We start from the raw sequence: 20,864 nt of genomic DNA on the forward strand, positions 1-20,864 counted from the left end.
AGAACCGCATCACTACTTATTGCAATCAGCATCCATCTACGCAATCTCCTCAGTCTCAGCCGCAGTTCACATTAAGTTTTTACTTTTGGATCCATTATTCACTTGCAGCCCAGACACGAGTCAATACATGCAGCAGCACTCATAAATGTAAAGGGATGCGCACATGCATTCAATTTGAACTTGACTTCAAGCACACGCTCACACACACACACAGCGAGAATTGACTCTGAAGCTAAGCTTCAACATTTCTAGTTAACAGCAAAACGAAATTCCTCTCACTCACTCTCCATCTGCCGCTCACTCACCGTCCTTCTCTACCTCTCAGTGAGTGCATTATTCTTCTGAAAATATTACTTCATTAATGCATGTAGATGACCTCGTTCAACTGTTCCATTTCACAAGCAATTCGCCAGCATCTTAAGCGAGCTTTCCCATTCGCATGTGCAGGCGACAAATGCAGATGCAGATACAGATACAGACTGCAGCTACAGATACACCAAAAACAATATGTATATACATATGTATATATAAATGTGGCCACATGAGATGGCAAACGACAATGCACCATATATCAAATTATATAAACGTGTACTTAAAAAAAAGAAAGAAACTACACTTCCGACCTTCGAGAGAGACCCAGCATGACATCCGGGCAAATACACGACTTACTATATATACCAATGTATCTAGATACATATTGTAGCTGTATGTGCGTGTGTGTGTGTGTGTGTTCGCCTTGTAAGTAAATGACAAGAAAATAAAAAAAGGGAAAAGTAACGCAGAAAAAAGAAAGAATAAAACAGAAAGAAAGCGCGAGGCATTGAGGGAGGGGTTCCAGGGCTTAGATGGAAGAGAAAGAGCAGGGCAGTGCATAACAGCGCGACATAAATTGAACTTTTTGCTGAAACTTGTCGCAAGCACACACTGAAAACGCGAGATGCTTGAGCAAAAGAACAAGCAACAGACAGAGCGAGAACAAGAGAGAGAGAGAGAGAGAGAGATAGAGGGACCCTGCCCCTTTGGTACTTGTGCGTCGCTTAGCACTTGAAGCACGGACTCATAATTTGTTGTAATTGGAGTTTAAAATGTCAACAACAACAACAACAAGTGAAATGAGGGAAAAACTTGGGTAGCTGTTTTATATTTGAAAATTCTTTTGTTTTTCTTGACAAGAATTTTTTTTTTTTTTTTTTTTTTTTTTTTTTTAATTTCTAAAAAGTTGCGACAATTGATAATTCTAACTAACAGTTCATTAGGCCTGAAAGAAAGACCCCGCACAAAAGGGTTTCAGCATTTTTAATGAGCACAAAAGAATGCCCAAAAATGAGCACAGTTAAACGAAAGAAAAACCAGCAGAAGTAAAAAGAGCCTTAAGTAAATATTATATAAGGGCGTAGGAAATGCTCAAAAGGCATCCGAAAAACTTATTCAAAGTAAGATGAACATTAAAATTTAATGATAAGTATGGAATTAATGAGTATTCTACTACCAAAAATTTATGAAAAATGTATTGGAATAATTACGAAAAGTATCTTTATAAATTAATATATACGTATATGTCCATTTGTATTCTGTTTATAATTGTTCTAAATAATTCTTTTATTTATTTACTTTGTACAAGTATTAATAAATAAATATTTGTTCTACTACTATTAATATACTAATATATATACACATTTATATTCTCTACTGTCTTTTTACTCTTCTTAAAAATATTATAAATAATTATATTTCCAAATCATCACATTATATATTATATTCCTCTTATTTTGTTACCTACAAAAATGAGGAAATATTTTTAAATTTAAATTCAAGTCTAATCCTAATTCTTGTTGTCTTTGACTAAAATATCAACATTGAAAAACTTCAGTAAAACTTATCAAACCGAATTCCAAAGAACCAGCAGCAGTTTAATATTTGGGTCAAACTACAATATGAATTTCTAATACACAGCTGACCGAAATATGTATGAAAATCAATTTGATAGACGGCAACAGCATTAGAAAAAAATGTACTCGATCAATATGGAAAGCTAGCTAGAGCTATATATTGCAGTAATAACAGCAACAGCAGCAGCTGTTAATTTTGTATGCCAGTCAGGCATGAAATTTCATTTGCTACTCCCGGCTGTCGCTCTAAGTGTGACCAAAGTGAAATAAATAGTAGAAAACGAAAAACTGGTAAAAGAAAATGCAATCGAACATCGATACAAATCACACAAGGAGAGAACGAGAGAGAGAGAGAGAGAGAGAGAGAGAGCAAGAGAGAACAGCAATCAGTTAGTCATTTCGACAATTGGCTGTTCGAAATACCAACCGCAAATATATAACAGACTCCAATTGGGGGTTTTGTCTTCATTTTTTGGCCAGATCTGGCTTTATTACAATGACAAATTGCATGCAATTCGATGGAGCTCAGCTGGCCAACACTTTCATTACCTGCACACTCTCCTACCCTCTCTCTCTTTCTTTCCATCTCTTTCTCCCAATCACATTTTGCGCGCACTGAAACTTCCACTGAGCTCAGCGGTCTTAACTTGGCTTATATGTGTGACAGAGAATTTTTGGCTAATACTGCAGCTGCTGCTGCTTGCTCTCTGGCCATAAAACCTGCTGAGTCGTCATCGTCAAAGGTATTTTACCAATTCATTCATAACTAAGCTGGCACACACGAACGCCTTCAGTACTCATAATCTCTGCCATCATCATCATAGCCATTACCGCCAGCTGCTGCCAATTTCAATTAGTTCAATTACGAATACAACAAAAAATAAATGAGGGAAAACAACAAATGGGAAAACCAGTTAAGGGCGCAATTTACATATGTAAGTGTAAGTGTGCACACTCTGACAAATCAACCCTTTTCTTCTCTCTGTCTCTCTCTCTTTCTCTGTATGGCAACTGAATCGGACAACTTTATGCAATTAAAACTTGTGAAATAAAAGCACAATAAAAATCAATTATTATTTTTAATAATACAGAGCAGTCGAACCAAAAATAATAGTAATAAAAATATATATTAAATATAACTTTTCACTAATCTCAAGAAATCGGGCTATATATTTTAATATTTTCCTAAATATTTTATGATTATAGACACCGATATATTTATATATGATATATTTGATATTTTTGTATACAAATAATACTTATTTTTATAAGTGAAATATAAACAAAATTTTTTTATTAAATTTAATATAAAAAAAATAATATACAATTAATAAATTGCAGTAAAATTTATTATTTTTTACTTACTTAATTATTATTTTTAGTGAAATCAAAATTAAATACTCCTTTCACCTGCTATTTTATTATTATAATTTATTTTTAAAGGCGATTATATTTTAATATGAGCCCACTAAACATGATTTAAGATAAATTATTTTAAAATATTAAATGTCAAAGACGTGAAGTTTGTATAAGCTATTATATTAGCTAATATTGTAAAAGTCGGAAAGTAATGAAAGCGGATATTTCAATTATATTTAAATTTTATCTTTTATTAATCATCAAAGGAAATAATGAAAACCCAAAATAAACAAACAAATTTAAAATAAAGAAATATAATTAATTATTTTATTTGCATATTAAATACAATAATTAATTATTTGTATTTTTGTATACCTTTTATTTATTTCTATTTTTTTTTTTAATTTCTTTATTTATAGTTTTTTTTTTAATTTATTTATTTATTTTATTTTTAGTTTTAGATTTTTATTACTGTTTTACAATAAAAAAAATTTTACTTTTTATATAAAATATATAATGTATATATAAAATATTTTTTGACCTATACAAAAATATTACTATTCATTATATTAAAGTGCCATCAAAAAGTGGACGCCTCTGAAAGCCACCTTTAATTATTAATTATTAATTTAATTGCAAACTTAACTGACAGCCCTCGCTTCAGGATACGAGTGCTATAAGTGCCACCCCAATATCGAATAATGGTCAAAAATGCAGCAGTTCCGGAGTTTCGGACGCCGCCGACCGGACGATGCATTTAATTAAAAGCAAAAAAAAGGCCAAAAGCAGCGGAGGCGGAGAGGCCGAGCACAAAGTACAGAATAGGAGGTGGACAAAGAGAGTGGAGGCAAGAGGTGAAGGAGCTGCGATGCAGACAAACGACTCGCCAAAAGAATGCTCCAATGACGAATGAGCTTCTGCCTACTGTTGCGAGGCCTTGGACGCACATAATTTGCAAAAGACCTTGCGGCGAATACGGCGGCTGGTTTTGGTGGGTGAGTGGGTGGTCGTTCGACTGGATGGATGGGTGGGTGGTGGGTGGTTGGGTGGTTTGGGTTGGTGCATCGGCCTAGGCTGCGCCAGGTAAACGAATGCTTGATGGAAATTGTGAAAGCTGCGCCATTGGGTGGTGGCATTACAGCCGCTGGCAAATGGCCTCGAAACGCACCACCGAAAAAACGCACTCGCACATGATTACTTCATTAGGAGAGGGGGGATGGTGGGGCCGCCATCGAAGGAGTGTGGAAAAGGATGGCAAGCAAAGGCTGGTTTGCGCTGACTAAGCAGCGGCACTGAAACGATTCCAGTTGCTGCTGCTAATGCAGCATCGGTCAGACGAGTATGCAATCTATTTGTAACTGTCTGGCAGCGGATTGGAGATGGCTGCGGTGTGGTTGGGTGGTGATGCAGCAGCAGCAGCACCACCACCACCACTCTGTGTACATTGGCTGACTGCATGCAAAATTTATGCGCTATGGCTGTTGATGTTGCTGTGCTGCGTCACGCTGCCAGACGCAACGGCGTCGCCTCTTCGGCGTGGAGGCGTGGCAAACGAGCAGAAGGAGCTCTGGTGACTGGCGTTGGAGGCGTGGCAAACGATGCGTCTACATGACAGCAAATTGTCAACCAGGCAGCGGTCAAAAATTGTTGAGCTTTGACAAAGAAGTCTCAAGTGTGTGAAGGTAAATAAATTAAATAGATATAAATTACATATTTTAAACTATGTAATAACAAACTTCATGATGACTTTCACAAATTAATAACTGTGTTGTAAAACATACCATATTAATGCCGTATAAAACCAGAGAATTTTCACCAATTACGTTTGCTATCACAATTGATATAGTGTTGTAATACATGCTATTATATATGACTGCAGCTCAGTGTTGCAAAGCGTTGTTAATTTCCAAGATGTTTTCCAACACTTTTTTCAGGCAAGTATTTTTTCTGCGGTATTTTAAGTGTTGCCAAATGCCATTAAGCAATGTTTAAGAAATTCTTGCACGCTTGAAATTAATTTGCAATTTAGAGTTTTCTTCCACTCATCTCAAATTTTAAACACAGAGTTTTGTATGAAAATTGGAAGATCTACCGGGATGTGGTTGATATTATTTCGAGCTTGTTCAATCTACTTGCTTTTGACGAGCTTCATATGTGTACTCCACTACTCGCTACACGAAACTAATCTCTTTTACCATTGACTGACATTCGCTTTTCTGGAACAGTGTTGCTAATCACTATTCCAAGTGTGGTAAATACTTGTAGATAGATGAACGAAGATTTGTCTAGAATCTAGATAGTCGCTTTTGTTGGACAGTGTTGCAAGTGCGCTTGAGTATTTCGCAGGAATTCACTCTGCAGTATTGTAAAATATCCTAAAAACATAATTAATTCACCTTTTTAGCTGAATGCGCCTGATTGCTGATTCCATACATTATCAACATTTTCTCTTTTTTTTTTTTGCTATGTCTGTATCGATACTTAACATAAGTTATTATTAAATCTATCCATATTGTATATCGCATACAAATCCCAACTTTGTTTTATTTACTTCGGACCAAATCTTTTTCGCTCTCTGACCTTACGCTGCCTTTGCCAGAACTTTGACAAACTTCCAATGCTGCAGAGAGTCGGCTGTCGTCGCATTTGTTTTGCTATTTAGTACTTTCAGGCAGTCAGACAGACGGATAGACAGATAGACAGAGAGCCAAAAGGCAAGGGCCGGCTGTGCCACATGTTGAGGGTTGGAAAAATCGATTTTGGCCAGTGCCAGCGGCGTCTGTTCGAGCTACAAATTTTTGTGTGTCTGCTGCTGTTGTTGTTGCCGGCGCTTTATCTCGGCATGCCGATAAAAATTCTGTTGTTGTTTGTTTTGGTGTCTACTTTTTCGCCCATATATATAAATATGCATACATATATATATATATATACATATAGTAGAGCCGATAGAACAATGTGTAAACCAAATGTGAAACTGTTCAATGGCCTGAAATTTGATGCGAAAATATTTCGACGATATTTTCAATGCGGCGAAATTTTTGTTGTTGTGGCAAAGTATGCAACAAATTTTGCTATGTTTGTGTGAGTGTGGGTGTGGATGCGGCTGTGTGTGTGTGTGCTCGTGTGCGTGCGTGTTTGTCTCATTTGGCATTTGAGCTGTTGCTTCCGTCTGCGCTCATTCTCTCACTGTCTCTACCCCTGTCTCTCTCACTCTTTCTCTGCCCTACACACACTCAAGCTGACAGTGCAATTAGCACATGAAGCAGCATCTTCTCAACATTTGAAGAGTTTTGGCCATGTGGCTCTTTGGCCCTTTCGCTGTAGTTGCGAGGCTCAGAGCACGCCAGGCCAGCCAGGCCAAGCCGGAGCCCGCTTGCCACTTGGCATCGTTTAAGCTTTTTCCTTTTTCGCTTATGTTCTCTGACAACGGGCGCCGCGAGCTGCGTACGTGCCTTGCTAGAAGCAGCGCATCTGTCGCCCCAAAACGTGACACCATGGACACCTGACTGACTGTTACTGTCTCTCGCTCTCTTTCTCTCACTCACAGCCCCCTCCTCCCACTCTTTTTCTTTCGCTATGCCTCGTCCTGCATCCTGGCCAACACTTCCATGTGATTAAGTGCACTTGGCCTGCGACGGATGCGCTAAAACAAAATCTTATGTAAAAGTTCAACACGCTTAACTGCACTTCGCTGACGGGTTAAACGGTTTCATTTTTTATTTATTTTTTTTTTTATTTTGAAAAAACTTAAACTGAACTTAAAGAGGTGCTAGAAAATGAGGGATCAGCATTAAAAAATAAACTCAAGTGATAATAGAAAACTGAACGTTGAACTGCAATTGGGTATCAAAAATAATTCTTTGCTTGGCGTGAATGAGACATACTATAAAAACAAGTTAAGAAAATACGAGAAAAGTATGTAATCAATATATATTCTCAATGGGTATTTTGCAAAACAAGAGACAAAAATTTGTATAAAACCTAATATATAAATATATTATAATATAAGTATATATATTATAATAAAATTATTTGTGAACTGCATGGCAAAATACCCTTTCAAATTTTTTTAAAATATATTAATATATAATAATTTTAAAACTTGATATCGTAATTTCTGTCTTCATAAATATTTAATATTTGATTTATTTTTTAAATTACAATTTTCATTTTTTCTTAAAAGATTTAATTATAAATTATTATTATTTATATTTTTTTTACATTTATTTATGCAAAATAAATGTTGATTTATAACTTGCAAAGGGGATATCTCAGTTTGATTCATTCAATTTCACGGTATAAATCCGAAATTAAAAATGTGAAGTCAGCGTATATTTTAAGATATAAAATCATATTTTTTTAAAGCCGCTTTGCCCCTCAACTAAGCCTCTTTATATACATGCCTTTGAAATAGAGAAATTCGGATAATAATATAAATGGCATCGCCATCGCAATGAATAACATTTGCTGCCGTCCTTGGCAATCGTTAGAAAACTTGAATGTAAATCAAATAATGTGAGAGAGCACCCCTTTCTGCTCTCGCGTTGCATCAAATGTAATTCATATGACAGTTGAAAATCAAAAAAGACCAGAAAGTACAGAAAGCACTCGCTGCTGCTGCTGCTGTTGGTGCTGTTGGTGCTGCTGCTGGTTGATAGCCTCAAGAGCGAGTCTCACTTGCCCACTGCACTTCAACCCCCAAAATGACAACAACAAGCAAAGCAACTACAGTTATGGTCGAAAACTTTATCAGGAATAGAATTTTGGTTCTGCTTCTGGCTCTTTGCCGCCGCCATCCCCTTTGACATATCAGCCGAAGGGTGCGGGCTCTGGGCAAAGTATGGGGTGAGAGCCTTACCCCAAAAACTGATTGAATGAAACAACTAAGCCAATAGATGCATGTATGTGTTTGTGTTTACTTATATGTATGTGTGTGTTGCAATCGTTAGCTGATAGGGGTGGCTGAAGTGGAGCCAATGCACGAGTCTATCGAGTCGTTTCGCAGGTAATTATTATCTGATATTCTGTGGGGTGGTTCAATTCTATGAAAAATATTATCGCTGATAACGAAAACCACTCACTAACGATGTAAAGAAATAATTACTAGTTGAGCGCTTGAGAAAGTTTAATATGTATTTGTGATCGATGTCCTGTATCCAAAAAAAACTCGGAAAATCGATAAGTTTTAGTTAAGACGAATAAGAAGAAGAGTCTTCTATACATTTTATAAGCATTGAAAACCTTTAAGTCTGTTGTTTATTGATAGCTCGAATTTGAGCTGGCGAAAACCATTTATCGATCAATTATTTTTCATGCCATTTTCAAAGCTTTCTCAATTTGAATTATGAAGTTTTCTATTGAATTATATGATGTTAATATATATGTAATTGCTTTTCGATCAAAATTAAAGTAACATTTGTTATGTTCAAGTTATCGATACATACATAGTGTCTATAAACAGAATATTATAATATTATCTAGAATATTATTCTACATACGAAAAAGTTGACTTGACTTAAAAATGAGTCTAGCTTAATATATCGATATACGTATGCATATCGATATGAGTAATACTCGAATTATCGAAAACGTTAACTATATGTCTATATACATATATTTTATATTCATTACTGTACATAGTTAACATATTTATAAAACAAAATAAAATATATCATCAAATCAGAGCATTTCTATCAACTCAATCGATTAATATTTATCGATAACACATTTATTCTGCTGACCATAAACCATCCTCTATTTTATATTGCCCAAATTGATCATTTAATCGATTTTGAAAATTCGTTTATCACATATCGATATTTATCGATGTGTGCTATGTCATGGATGGCACTTACCCGTGAATGCATGGTGACGTCGTTATCTCCAGCCTGCACGCCTGTGCGTATCTTTTTATTCTGGGGTCCCTCGCTGACGACGATGGTGGCCCCGCCACCGCTTACGCTGCTGCCTGCTACGGCACCGCCGACTCCACCGCTGCCGTTGCTAGCACCGTTATAGGGCATTGTGGTCGCCGTGTTATAGTTGAACGAAGCCTCCGTCGTGCTGAGCAGTGTTTTTTTCGATAGAATCTTGACGTTTACTTTCTGGCCGCAGCCTATTTGCACAATTCACAATTTAGTTTAGTGGACAACTAGCAATCTGATGCGATGCACACTCACGGGCGTGTGTGTGTGTCTGTCGATGTGTATGTGTGTGAGTGTGTGTCAATATATGTATGTTAGCTTGTGTTTGAGTGTGTGTGAGGGTGTTTGTCGCTTTTGCTGTGTGACTTTCACTTGAGAACGCAGAACGTAACACAGAATTTATGCACCTGACACGAAACTCCACAAAACTTGTATTTCGGGTGAGAGGGGGGAGACAAAAATTGATTGCTAAAAATGTTGATTAAACTCGCGCGCGATTTTCCAAGCTCCTCCGAATTCGAAGAGTTGTAAATATATATATTTTTATCGATATATATATATAGGTATTGAAATGTTGATTTTATTTTTAGCTCTATTTCCGTTTTCAAACACTTATTGCATCAACTTGAACTTTCAACCGCATTTGACGTTTTCTTCGTCGTCTTCTTCTTCTTATTGCACTTTCAATTTGCGTGTTGAACGAGATTTAATTTTAATCGCTTGCTTTGTGTTGTGTTTGTAGAATCAGCTGCAAATAGGCAGGAAAAGAAAGAGAATGAAAATGAGGTTAATAAAACAGGTGAAGTCAAAGAAAAATATCAAAACATAGCAGACACATTGAGTGAAAATCGCCAATGCAAATTGTGGTAAATGTGGGGAAAACTTTCTAATATATAATTGAAAATTAATTTTATAGGTAAATATTGTTCTTCTTTTTTTGTAGGCCAAGCAAATTGTTGATACGGTAGATATTCACTAAGAGTAGAGAGAAGTTATTCATATTAAATCACAAGCCTCTTTAGCGAGTATCCACTGTCCACAGCCTAACTAGTAAAATAAATATTTATATAAATAAAAATACACATTTTATATAAAAAAGTAATTATTTGCATTAGGAATTCTCTAAGCAAAATATAAACAAATATTATATTTATAACCATGCAAATATATCATTTAGAATTTATTGCCTATATAAATTATAAAGCTCATGCTAAAGAAAGGCCAAAGAAATGATATACATAGTAAGTTATACATATATACTACATATTGTGTGGCTTATCTAACTGTTGATAATTTATTTTATCTCAGAACTATGCTCAATTAGACACTGAATTATCAGCAATCATATCAATCATATCGATTGCCCTATTCAAATAGGCAAATTCAACTTATCAGCAAAAAAATAAACAAAAAAAAATATTGTATATGCCAGATGTAGATAATTTTATGTGCGTATTGTTTAGCGCAAATAGATGTATATATAAACAATAGTTAGTTATAAACATATGGCAAAATACGCGAAAGAAAAATATGGAAATAATAAGAGAGGCGATTCGCATGTGGCACAGCATATGTATGTGTGCACGAATTAATTTTGAAGATAAATCAAATGAATTAATATTATCAAATTACTATGCCTAAAACATAAATTTTTTAATATTATACGACAAAAAAAAAAAATCAAAATAAAAATATATAATTTTATTTTATAATATTATGTTGTGCAGCTATGTCTCAGAATTTAATGCAAGCATAACAGAATCTTGTTTGAATAATATTAATAAAGCAACAGGAAGCTTTTCATAACAGCCAAATATATAGTGTAATTAATCAGATAATATATATATTTGTTATATATAATTTGTGTTATATATTTTTATGATAAGCTGCAACAATGGGGAATTCATTCCAATTGGAGACTCGAGAGCATAAATCAGTCGCAGCAGCAGACAATAACATAATACACACAGACACAAGCACACGCACACAGAGAGACGTGAATTGCAGAAACAACCCTCGTAGAGACGAGCAGAAGAAGAAGTAACGGTAAAGGCAGCCACAGCAGCCGCTGCCAAAAAGCGCCGGCAAAACGGCAACGCTTCGATAGGAAGAAAAATTAAAGAAATATGGCCGAAAAGTGTCAAAATGAATGCGAAGGATAGCGGTAAACGGATAGCTGTAACAAAGCACACAGGCGAACAGTTTGACAAGTGTGTGGCAGAAGGAGCAACAGCGAAACAGCAGCAAATGTGCATGGCGAAAAACGAAATGGAAATGAAACACGGCCAGCGTATAAACTTTGCACAGCGGCAAAACCGCGTACAAAAGTAAACTTGAATAAGTTGTTGCTATTTTTTTGCTATTGCTATTGCTTTCCTTCTTAGTTCTTTCTATTACTTTCTGTTGTTTGTTTGCTGCAACCCTTAAGGGAAAATGGGAAAATAGAATTGCTAGAGAATGAAGAAACAGAGGACGAAGAAGAAGCAGCACAGCGGCGGCGGCGGCGGCGACGGCAGCGGCCACTGTTGATTTCTGCTTTGTTTGTGGGGGCGCTCGCTTGGCCAAAAATGCCGGGGGTTGATTTTTCATTAATGAAACACACAAAAAAAAAGCCGCGCGCTGGAAAAGCGAACGAACTTTTTAAACACACGCACACAGGGACACAATCACACATACACACAAGGCCTTTTATTGTTGTATTTCATTAAGCTTTTCACAAATTTTCTCTTGCGATTTACCACACTTAAAAATGGCGGCGAACAACAGTTAATTTTGCTAGAAACTGTTGAATTTGTCAGTTCTTGTTTTTGTTTTCCACTATGAATATGGCTAGAATTTACAGACTTTGTTTTATTTTTTTATAAGTCCATAATAATTGAAAAGTATTAAAATATTTTAAATGCACAAAGTGTTTTGTTTGTAATTATTTTCAAAGTTTTTTTTTTTTAATTAATTTAATTTATTTATGTTCTTTTTTTTTTTTTTTTTTTTTTTTTTTTTTTTGTTTTTAATTGTTGCGAAAGAAAAAAACTGCACTCTGTAAATTTAAAACTGTCAATGGGCTTTGGTATTTGCAATGACAGTTAGACGGCGCCTACTTACAGTTAACTTTGACAATTGACAATTAAATTCGCTCTCAGACACATACATATGCGAATATGTGAGGAAAATTGTAACTGCGTTTTTATTTGATTTTAATTTGATTTACTTATTTATTTATTTATTTTTTTCTTTTCTTTGTAATTTGTATTTATTTTTGTGTGTTTCTGTGGTGTGTAAAGTGATTTTCATCCGTTATATTGAAGACTTCTGCTGTTGTACACTTCGGCGCCGCGCTGGCGAATGACGGTCAAATAAGAAATGAAAACCTGTGAGAGCCGTTCGCAAACGTCAACGTCGGCTCTTTTTGTCGTGTGCAGCAAAAATACGAAGCGTTAGCAGCGACGGTGGCAGCGAAAGAGAGTTGGCTCACGCACGTCGCACAGGTAGCTGTTAATAGCAGCAGCAGCAACAGCAGCAGCTGCACGCGTTTTGATAGGGGTTGCAATTGGAGAGAACGACTACAGCATAAGAGCGGCACAACGCCAGCGAGAGAACGTAAATTCGTGAGAGTGAGGGAGAGGCAGGCAGCCAAGAGTAAAAGTACCTTGTGCTTTTTTTATGCTGCCCTTTTTGTTTGGCTATTTCGTGGGTGGCAAAGCGAGCTCCTACCGGTTACGTTTTGTTGTTGCTGCGAAGCAAAATAGCAAAGCAAACGCCGCGCTAAGAAAACTTTACAAACTTTTCAGCAAAGATATTTGCAATGCACAAACCAGAGACACATAGTCACACACAGATACGCACGAGCACACACGTAAACACGTAATAACCGTATGCATGTACATAATTGCATATGTATGCAATTCGATGCAAGTGCAGGCACAATGAAACGGTAAAATAACACTTTCACCCGTTAGGCGTCGGCTTTTCTGCTTACCTTGTGTTTTGGCTGGTTGTTGTCGATGTTTTCTATTTTGTTTGTATATATACTCCGCACTGCAAATTATATTGTTGCTACTGCACTTTAATTATAATTAATATAAATAGTGTTTGTTGCTTTTTTTGTTGTCTAAATTCGAATGCAAACGATAATTTGCTGTTGTTTTGTTACGACTATCGCGTGTCCGCGCTGCTTGCTGCTTACTTCTCGGCGGCCCTTTTAAATACAACACAAACAAAACGAATGCGACACGGTGGTCAGACGGAGACAGCAACAACAGAGCAGAGGCAGTGACACAACCGACAGAGATAGTTGGCACCCAAAAAAAGCAGCGAGAGTGTTGCTAGAACGAGAGCAGCAACAATCGAGTTCGAGAGAGAGTAATGCGAACGTGTTTGCGTGCTGTGTGTGTGTGTTTGAGAGAGTGTCTGGTCTGTTTGTGTGTGTGTGAGTGTGTGTATATGTGTGGTTGTGTGACGTCGACGTCAATGCGGCGAGGCGAGAGAGCGAATACAGCCGCACGCAATGGAAAAACTGGCGCGGCGACGAGAACGACGACGCGCGCGGAAGTATTTAATTAAGCCCAAAAAAAGTATTTAATTTAAATTGATGGCTATATGCAAAATGCACACACATGTACGTAAGTGTATATAAACACATATACAATACAATTATAACAATACACACACAAATTGCCGTCTCTCGCTGTTGTTGTTGTTGGATTTGGATTTGGATTTCTCGTGTGCGCTTTTCTGCTGCTTGCTACTGAAAGGTTTTCAACCGTGCGCCACAGTGTCTCAATTCGTACTGAGAAAATGAGCGGCGCGCTCAGCGGTAAAAAACCACATTTGCCACATTGTGTGTGAGCAGTCCGGCATATACACGCTCGTTCGCTCGTGTAAACGCACACTCTCTTTTACAAGCGTGCGCACCTCGCACCACAGCCGCAGCCACAAATCGAACGGAACAAACACACAAACTCGCACGCAACGCAAGTGCTGCCGCTGCCTAGCGGCTGGCGGCTGCCTGCTGTGCTTGCTGAGAGCGCGTAACCAGAGCGCGCAAGTGAAATACGCTTGCTCTCTCGCTCCCACTCTCCCACTCAGCGTTGTAATGAGCGCCGGAGCGTCGTTTTCAATGTACATAAACATACGCATGTATATTTTGTGTGCGTGTGTGTGTTTGTGTGTGCCCGCTTTGCTCAGAGTGTTGTTTTTGTTGTTTGTGACTGGCAAAAATCGTGCACAGTGGTCAAAGGGTGATCAAAATATGTCGTGTTATAGAAGTAATGGTGGCTAAATAATTCAAATTTGTTGCTCTTGTGTAATTAAATATAATTTATATGTAGCAGTACTATTTATTTACAGTTTTGATCATTTTCTATTCTTACTTAAATTTAAAAAAAAATATATTTTTATCATCGCTGCACAATTAATAAACATTTAATACTTATCTAAAAATTATGCACATTTTAATTTCTTTATAGTTTCCAATTTTATCGATAGGTCCACTGATTGCCAGTTAAGCAAAGAGCGGAAGTACTTTGCTGTGCTCTTAAGTGTAAGCTTTGCTCTTTTAATTTCGCTCTCGCTCACCCACGCGCAACAACGTTTGTGTTTCAACAGCTCTCTGCAACTCGTTGCATTTTTATGCAGACGCCACAAATGCTTTAACAGACTGCTGTTAAACAACAGTGGAGTTACTCTAACAGTCATTGAGTTTAAAATTAACAGCGAATGGAGCTATGTTAATTGCATTAAACGTTATTTTGAATTGTTCAAAAACAAGAAATTTTATATTCTATTAAAATATTATATATAAGATATTTAAATAGCGACAAGTAAAATAATATAAAATATTATCTGTGAATAAATAAAATATTTTAACAATATTTTGATATATTTATTTTTGAATGGGCCAAAAAATAAAAGAGTTGCGAAACAGATTCTTCACCTATTTAAGCACTCCATTAACACGTCTCTTATCAACTGTGCAGCACTCAAAAGAGAAAGGCGAAACAAGAAGAAGAATAATAGTAAAGGCACGAGATGCTGCGTGCTTTTCCTTCCTTCTATTAGTTTTTCTTTTCTTTCTATTAAATTTCAGATGCGGGCGCTTCGAGAAACCAGCTGGACAACAATGGTAACCAGGACAGTCAAATAGCAGGACATGCCACACCCCCTGCCCCGCTGCCCCGCTGCACCCAGCACACTGCCAGTTAAGTCGCATACAGTGCACATGAATGCCGCTCGATGGCGTTCGCTACGTGTTTTGCCGCTTCACCTCCCGCCGCATTGGCATTGGCATCCTTGCCGAGGCTCAGGCGCTTTTCCTTAATGCCAAAGTGCAGGACAACAGCAGAGGCAGCAGCAGCAGCAGCAACGACAACAACAACAACAACAACAACTGCTGCAAGCTGCCTGGTAAACAACATAAACTATTTAGTCTATGCGTGCGTGTGTGTGGGCGTATGGGCGTGGCCATGCATTGGTAACAAGCGTGGGCGGCATCTAACTGCTGGCATATACCCAGCACTGGAGCTAATGGCAATGAGGCATATCAGTTCTTTAAATCAATGTAAATTTAATCAAATAAAAAATATGTTTTTGTTTTAAGCATTTAGAAAATCTGAAATATATTATTTGAACTTGAATTAAAAAAAAAAAAAATAACATGTTTATACATATATACAGTAGAATCCCCATAATACGGAATGGAAAGGAGATCAGTTTTTTTTTTTTCGATCTACAAAGAAATTTAGATTATTGGGAATTATTAACAACAAAGTCCTTTCAAGGGGATAGATTTTTTTTTTATTTATCGCGACTTTTGATTTAGCGGGTTACGAATCATAGAGACTCGACTGTATATATTTTCTTTCTCTTGTTTTGTACACAAAAAAAGTTTTGTTTAGATATTTTGAGTCAAAGTATAAATTATTTTAGGAACAATAACTCAAATATGTCTTTAAATTTGGAGTAAATCCAATCGATGCCCCATAGCTTATATACCATAACGATTTTATTCAGGAAATTTTTGGTATGCTTTACGCTAAGTTTTCGATGTAAATTTCTATATCCACATAGTTGATTTTCTCCATTTAAATAAAGAGGGGAGTTTGTGGAGTTTATGTCATACAAAAATCAATTCCAATTGCATATATCCTTTGCTAACTGTCTCTGTACTAAAACATACAGGGTATTTTCAGGTCAGTTGCTCCTGGTATTGACCTGGCTTAAGTCTCCCCTTTGGCAATTCAAGCAAAACTCTTTGCCAATGTTTGCATCATAAAATATGGATTTAGTTCTGCATGCGTATGTATATATATGTGTGTGTATGTGTGTGTGTGGAAGGGCATGTATGTGTGTGTATATGAGTGTATGTAACGGTCGAACGCACTTATCGATGGAAAATATGTTGCAGTTGTTGTCATTGTTGGCATCGCATTCACACTTGTTGCCCGCTGGTCTCTGAATGCAATCTTTTCTTCCTCTTCTACATAATATTATTGCTCTTCTTCTTCTTCTTCTTGTTCCTTTGTTAGCCCATACAATTAAAATGCTTATATAAAAAAAAAAAAGAATTGCAGTTTTCTTAGCCAAGGCAAACATACTTTCGAGTGCTCAAATCTTTATTGAGCAGTTGCATAACAGCCAGCTTTGTGTCATTCTTGGAGATTAACATTATAGGAAAGTGAGTTATTATGTTATGTTATGTTAGATTAGAAAGAGAGAGAGAGAGAGAATGAAATTGTGCTTAACATATGTACAAACATGGGTAAGAAATAATTTGTTTCTTTTTGTGAATTTCGGAATCAAACAGAGTTTTCAGTTTATCAAAAATATATTTAATATCTAAACAGCATTATTAAACTTATGCTTGTATTTTGCTTTGCTTTCGTGTTTTAGAGCTACTTTTTAAATAATTCTAAATTGCTTCATCCACGCTTGAGTTATTCGCGCCTAAATGGAACACATTCAGCCTATCAAATTATCATTATCAATTAGCCACACTACTTTAATTAGATTCCCATAACTTGAGCAAATTGCAACAAAATACATATCAAGCAAATCGAATTTACTGAAAAATTAGCTATTTCATAATGAATGTGATTTTATTTTAGCTACTCTTTGATAAGGAAGTCGTTTCTGGCTCATCAAATCATCTAATATTAAGATGTGGTTTACCAAGGCTAACTTAAAGCAGTTATTTTTACAAAAGCAGCAAAGTTAAACTAGGTGAAGAGGCCAGCTTTGCTGTAGAAGAAGACTTGCTTTATAAAATATATAAAATTAAAACAAAAAAATTATTTAAAAAATATTAAATTAAAATTAAATTATAACAAGAATAAGTACATATTTTATAAAAAATTTATTATAACTTTATAAATATGGGGAAATTCTTTCTTCTTCTTATTAAACTACGTTTTCCCTCTATTGGGGGCTCTACTTGAGTGAATGTGTTATTGAATAATTTTTCTTCTAGACGTAATCAATATGAAAGATTTATGTAAAAAGTTCTAAGAATAATGCATTTAAAATTCTTAGATCTTTGTACATCAATTAATACAATACAGCAATTATGCAATATTTTTCTCTAATTTATATTAAAAATAATAAGTAGTTGTAGTAAATAGCTATTCATCAGCTCTCACATTATTTCAGTATTTATTCCAGTTATCGTAAAGATCTAAGATCCCTCTATTTAAACTTAATATTTGTCTGCAATATTTCTTTAAGTTTAAATAGAAAGTAAACAAAGAGTAACTAACTCAAATACATCTAAGTTCTCATACTACTTCAGTATTTTAGTTCATCTCATGTTTGCCACTTTACCATTTCTTGCTACATCATCGAGTAAAGTCCTTGCTGGCGCTCAAATCTTTAGCTTATTTTTCTAACCCAAATCCTCAACTTTCACCCGATTTCTGAGTGCTGCACTTTCGCTCACTCTCACACGCCTTAAGCCACTTTCTATGCAAAATCTAATGCACCTTTAAATGTCTGAATATGATGAAGCATGGGCTTGCTCTGCTTGGCTTCTCTATTGGCTACCACTCAAACATGCTAACAGAGCGCGTTGCTGTTGTTGTTGCTATTGCTGTTGCTGTTGCTGTAGCTGATAAGCTGCTGCTATCAACGCCTTGCACCCAAAGGCCCCCCCCTCGCTGGTACACATCAAGCAGCGCAGCATCCGCTTCCGTTGCGCTGCAGCGTCAGCTTAGTATCCTGTTTTGCCCAGATTTACAGCTGAAACTCCTTGAAATACCATGTATGTGTCTGTGTGTGTGTGTGTGTGTGTTTATCTGTGGCGTTGCCGGAAAGTGAAACGTTTATGAAAACGTCCGGCTAGGCATACCACAGCCCACACACACACGCACACACTTACATACATACACATCCTTAAGGCATGACCTTCCTTGGTTTCTGCTATGCTAAATTTCATATTAACTTTCATCAGCTAATTTCGCTAGCTGAACAATGCTTGAAGAATTTAATATCCTACTCGTTTCGACGGACCCCTGGAACACTGGACGCTGGCTAAGTGTGAATGGTAGCCATGAATCCTTTTCTCCTTTTCTCCAGCTCGCACTGGCCCTTGTCCCAAGATAAACAATCAAGTCTTGACCCAGTTCTATGCCACTCGTTTGCCTTGCCCTTTGTCATCATCATCGTCAGTAAAAGCAGCACCAGCAGCAGCTTTGACATGGACAAGTCACAAGAAAAAAACTACTTCTAAAATATGATAAAAGCGAGCATGTTGAGCTCCAATGATGCCCTGTAGCTGAATACAACTATAGATAAACTAAATCTAAATCTATGAGATAAGTTAGTAAGAAAGTCATTCTATCTCCAAATTTTATATTTAAAACAAAATTGTGAATTATAAATAAATAAAATAAAAACACAATAAAAAAACTAACCCTAACCCTAAACTCCTAATTAATAAAAACTATAAATATCTCAGCTGAAAAAAAAAAAAAAATTAATAAATTTTTAGCATAGACTTTATGTGATTATTATAAATAAAAATAATAATAATAAATAATACTAAATATCAAATTTTATGTAATCTATTGAACTAGTTAATTGCGATTAAAGAAGTGTGAAAAATAGTTTAAAATATATTTATTCATTCCACATCGAATATTTTTAAGTTTATATTCATAAACAATTTTAAGAAATGTTAAAATATTTAAATGAGATAGATCAGCAATGGGTTTAATATTTCATCTTGTAGTGTATATCTTGAGGCAAGTCATATATTAAATATCTGTATGTCTAAAAAGTTTGATGATTTGCAATGGATGAAGCATGGAGAGCATTTATGATTTTAAGTGCAAAGGGATAATAAATATGTTGATATTTTAAAATTGTAAATATAATGATTGGGTTTCATAATTCTTAAGCTCATAGAATATAAATAAGCAGAAAATATAATAATAAAAATATATATCGTATCGATATAATATTGTGAGCTGATATATTGCAGTGAATAGAAGAGGTTGTCTAGGTTTCCCTATTCTCTTAAATACTTAGTCCCTAGTATGACAGAAATATTAGTGTAAAGCTGAGAGTCTGTAGAGAATTGTAAAAGTGATATCCTAAAATACCCTTAATGAGAGAGAAAGAGAGAGAGTCCGAGTGAGAGAGTGCGATGCAAAGATAGCTGTTGCTTTGCGCAGTCCAAGGCCTTGCTGAGTGAGAGCGAGATGGCTAGTTAAGCCATTCAGCAGGATCGTTATGATAGTCCGACGAAATAGAAGAGAAATTATTTATATAGTATCGCTTACCCTAATCAAATATTAAGTGTCTAGTTAATACATAAATGAATTAAAATAAACATAAAATTTAATAAAGATGCTCAGATCTTGCTCACTTTCCTTGTATCCCATTCAAAATATTTTAATAGGGTATAAGAAAAACGAAATTTTCGTAAGAATGAGATGAAAAATCCGCCAAGTTTACATGCAGAAATGTGCGCTAACCCAAAAATTGAGACAGCTTTGCCCCGTTGAACACACACAAACACACACACACACGAACATACATACATGTATATAACCCAATATATTTGACTATAATACAATTTCTGTTTTGTTTTCTTTTCGCTTAGAGTCGATCTGGGGCTAGGAGCTAGGTGCATGGTATATGGGCTCTGATGAGTGGGTGGGGAGGCTAAAGTGCAGTCAGACAGCCATTGGATCATTTGTCTTGGCATTGTTGCCTTTACAGATTTCTTTTTCCTGCTGCTTTTTATTGCTGCTGCTGCTGCTGCTGCTGTTGCATGAAAGTTTCGGCTTCGTAGAGCTGCAATGGGGCTTATGGGTTTATAGGCAGCTTATAGGACAGCCGAAGCAAACGAAAATGAAAGTATGCAAATAGTACTTGACAGTTTGGTAAAGTTTTGCTCAAAAAAGTCAAGAACGATAAAAATAGATAACTTTGAAATAAATAGAAAAACACATTTTGACTCAATAAGTATTAGAAAACACTTAAGAGGAGATGGGCTGGCAAACGGAATGAAAAAAGGATATAAAAAAGTTAATCGAGATAGGTTGTTAAAAGAAGGGTATATTATAAGAAAGGGTATATTATAAGAAAAATATATTGCAGGCATTTAAAAAAAATAAATAGAATACTGAAATGAATTTTTTCGTTAAAGCAATTTAAACAAATTAATATAGAACGGAAGTTAAATGAGTAAAAATAA

At 35.8% G+C, this 20,864-nt stretch overlaps 1 protein-coding gene across 19 annotated transcripts in view; it reads right to left on the reverse strand.

Annotated features, from left to right (window-relative positions):
• The window catches only part of LOC6580662 (heterogeneous nuclear ribonucleoprotein L-like), a 153,556-nt gene extending 139,998 nt beyond the window's left edge, over positions 1–13,558 (reverse strand). For 4 of the 19 annotated variants that reach the window (XM_015164370.3, XM_015164375.3, XM_015164371.3 and 1 more), the window contains exons 1-2: positions 13,149–13,547; positions 9,104–9,920 (exon numbers count right to left, since the gene is read on the reverse strand). In XM_015164370.3, coding sequence (XP_015019856.1) covers positions 9,104–9,271 — 168 coding nt within the window. In that variant the 5' untranslated portion in view covers positions 9,272–9,920; positions 13,149–13,547. Of the gene's footprint in view, positions 1–5,029; positions 5,123–9,103; positions 9,921–11,910; positions 12,009–12,274; positions 12,517–13,148 lie in introns of those variants that run through there. The other 15 variants (XM_015164363.3, XM_015164362.3, XM_044011255.1 and 12 more) reach the window with 10 other exon arrangements.
• Between the last annotated feature and the right edge of the window lie 7,306 nt (positions 13,559–20,864).

The sequence above is a fragment of the Drosophila mojavensis genome, unplaced genomic scaffold (genome assembly GCF_018153725.1).
Source record: "Drosophila mojavensis isolate 15081-1352.22 unplaced genomic scaffold, ASM1815372v1 contig_81, whole genome shotgun sequence".
Classification (NCBI taxonomy): Eukaryota; Metazoa; Arthropoda; class Insecta; order Diptera; family Drosophilidae; genus Drosophila; species Drosophila mojavensis.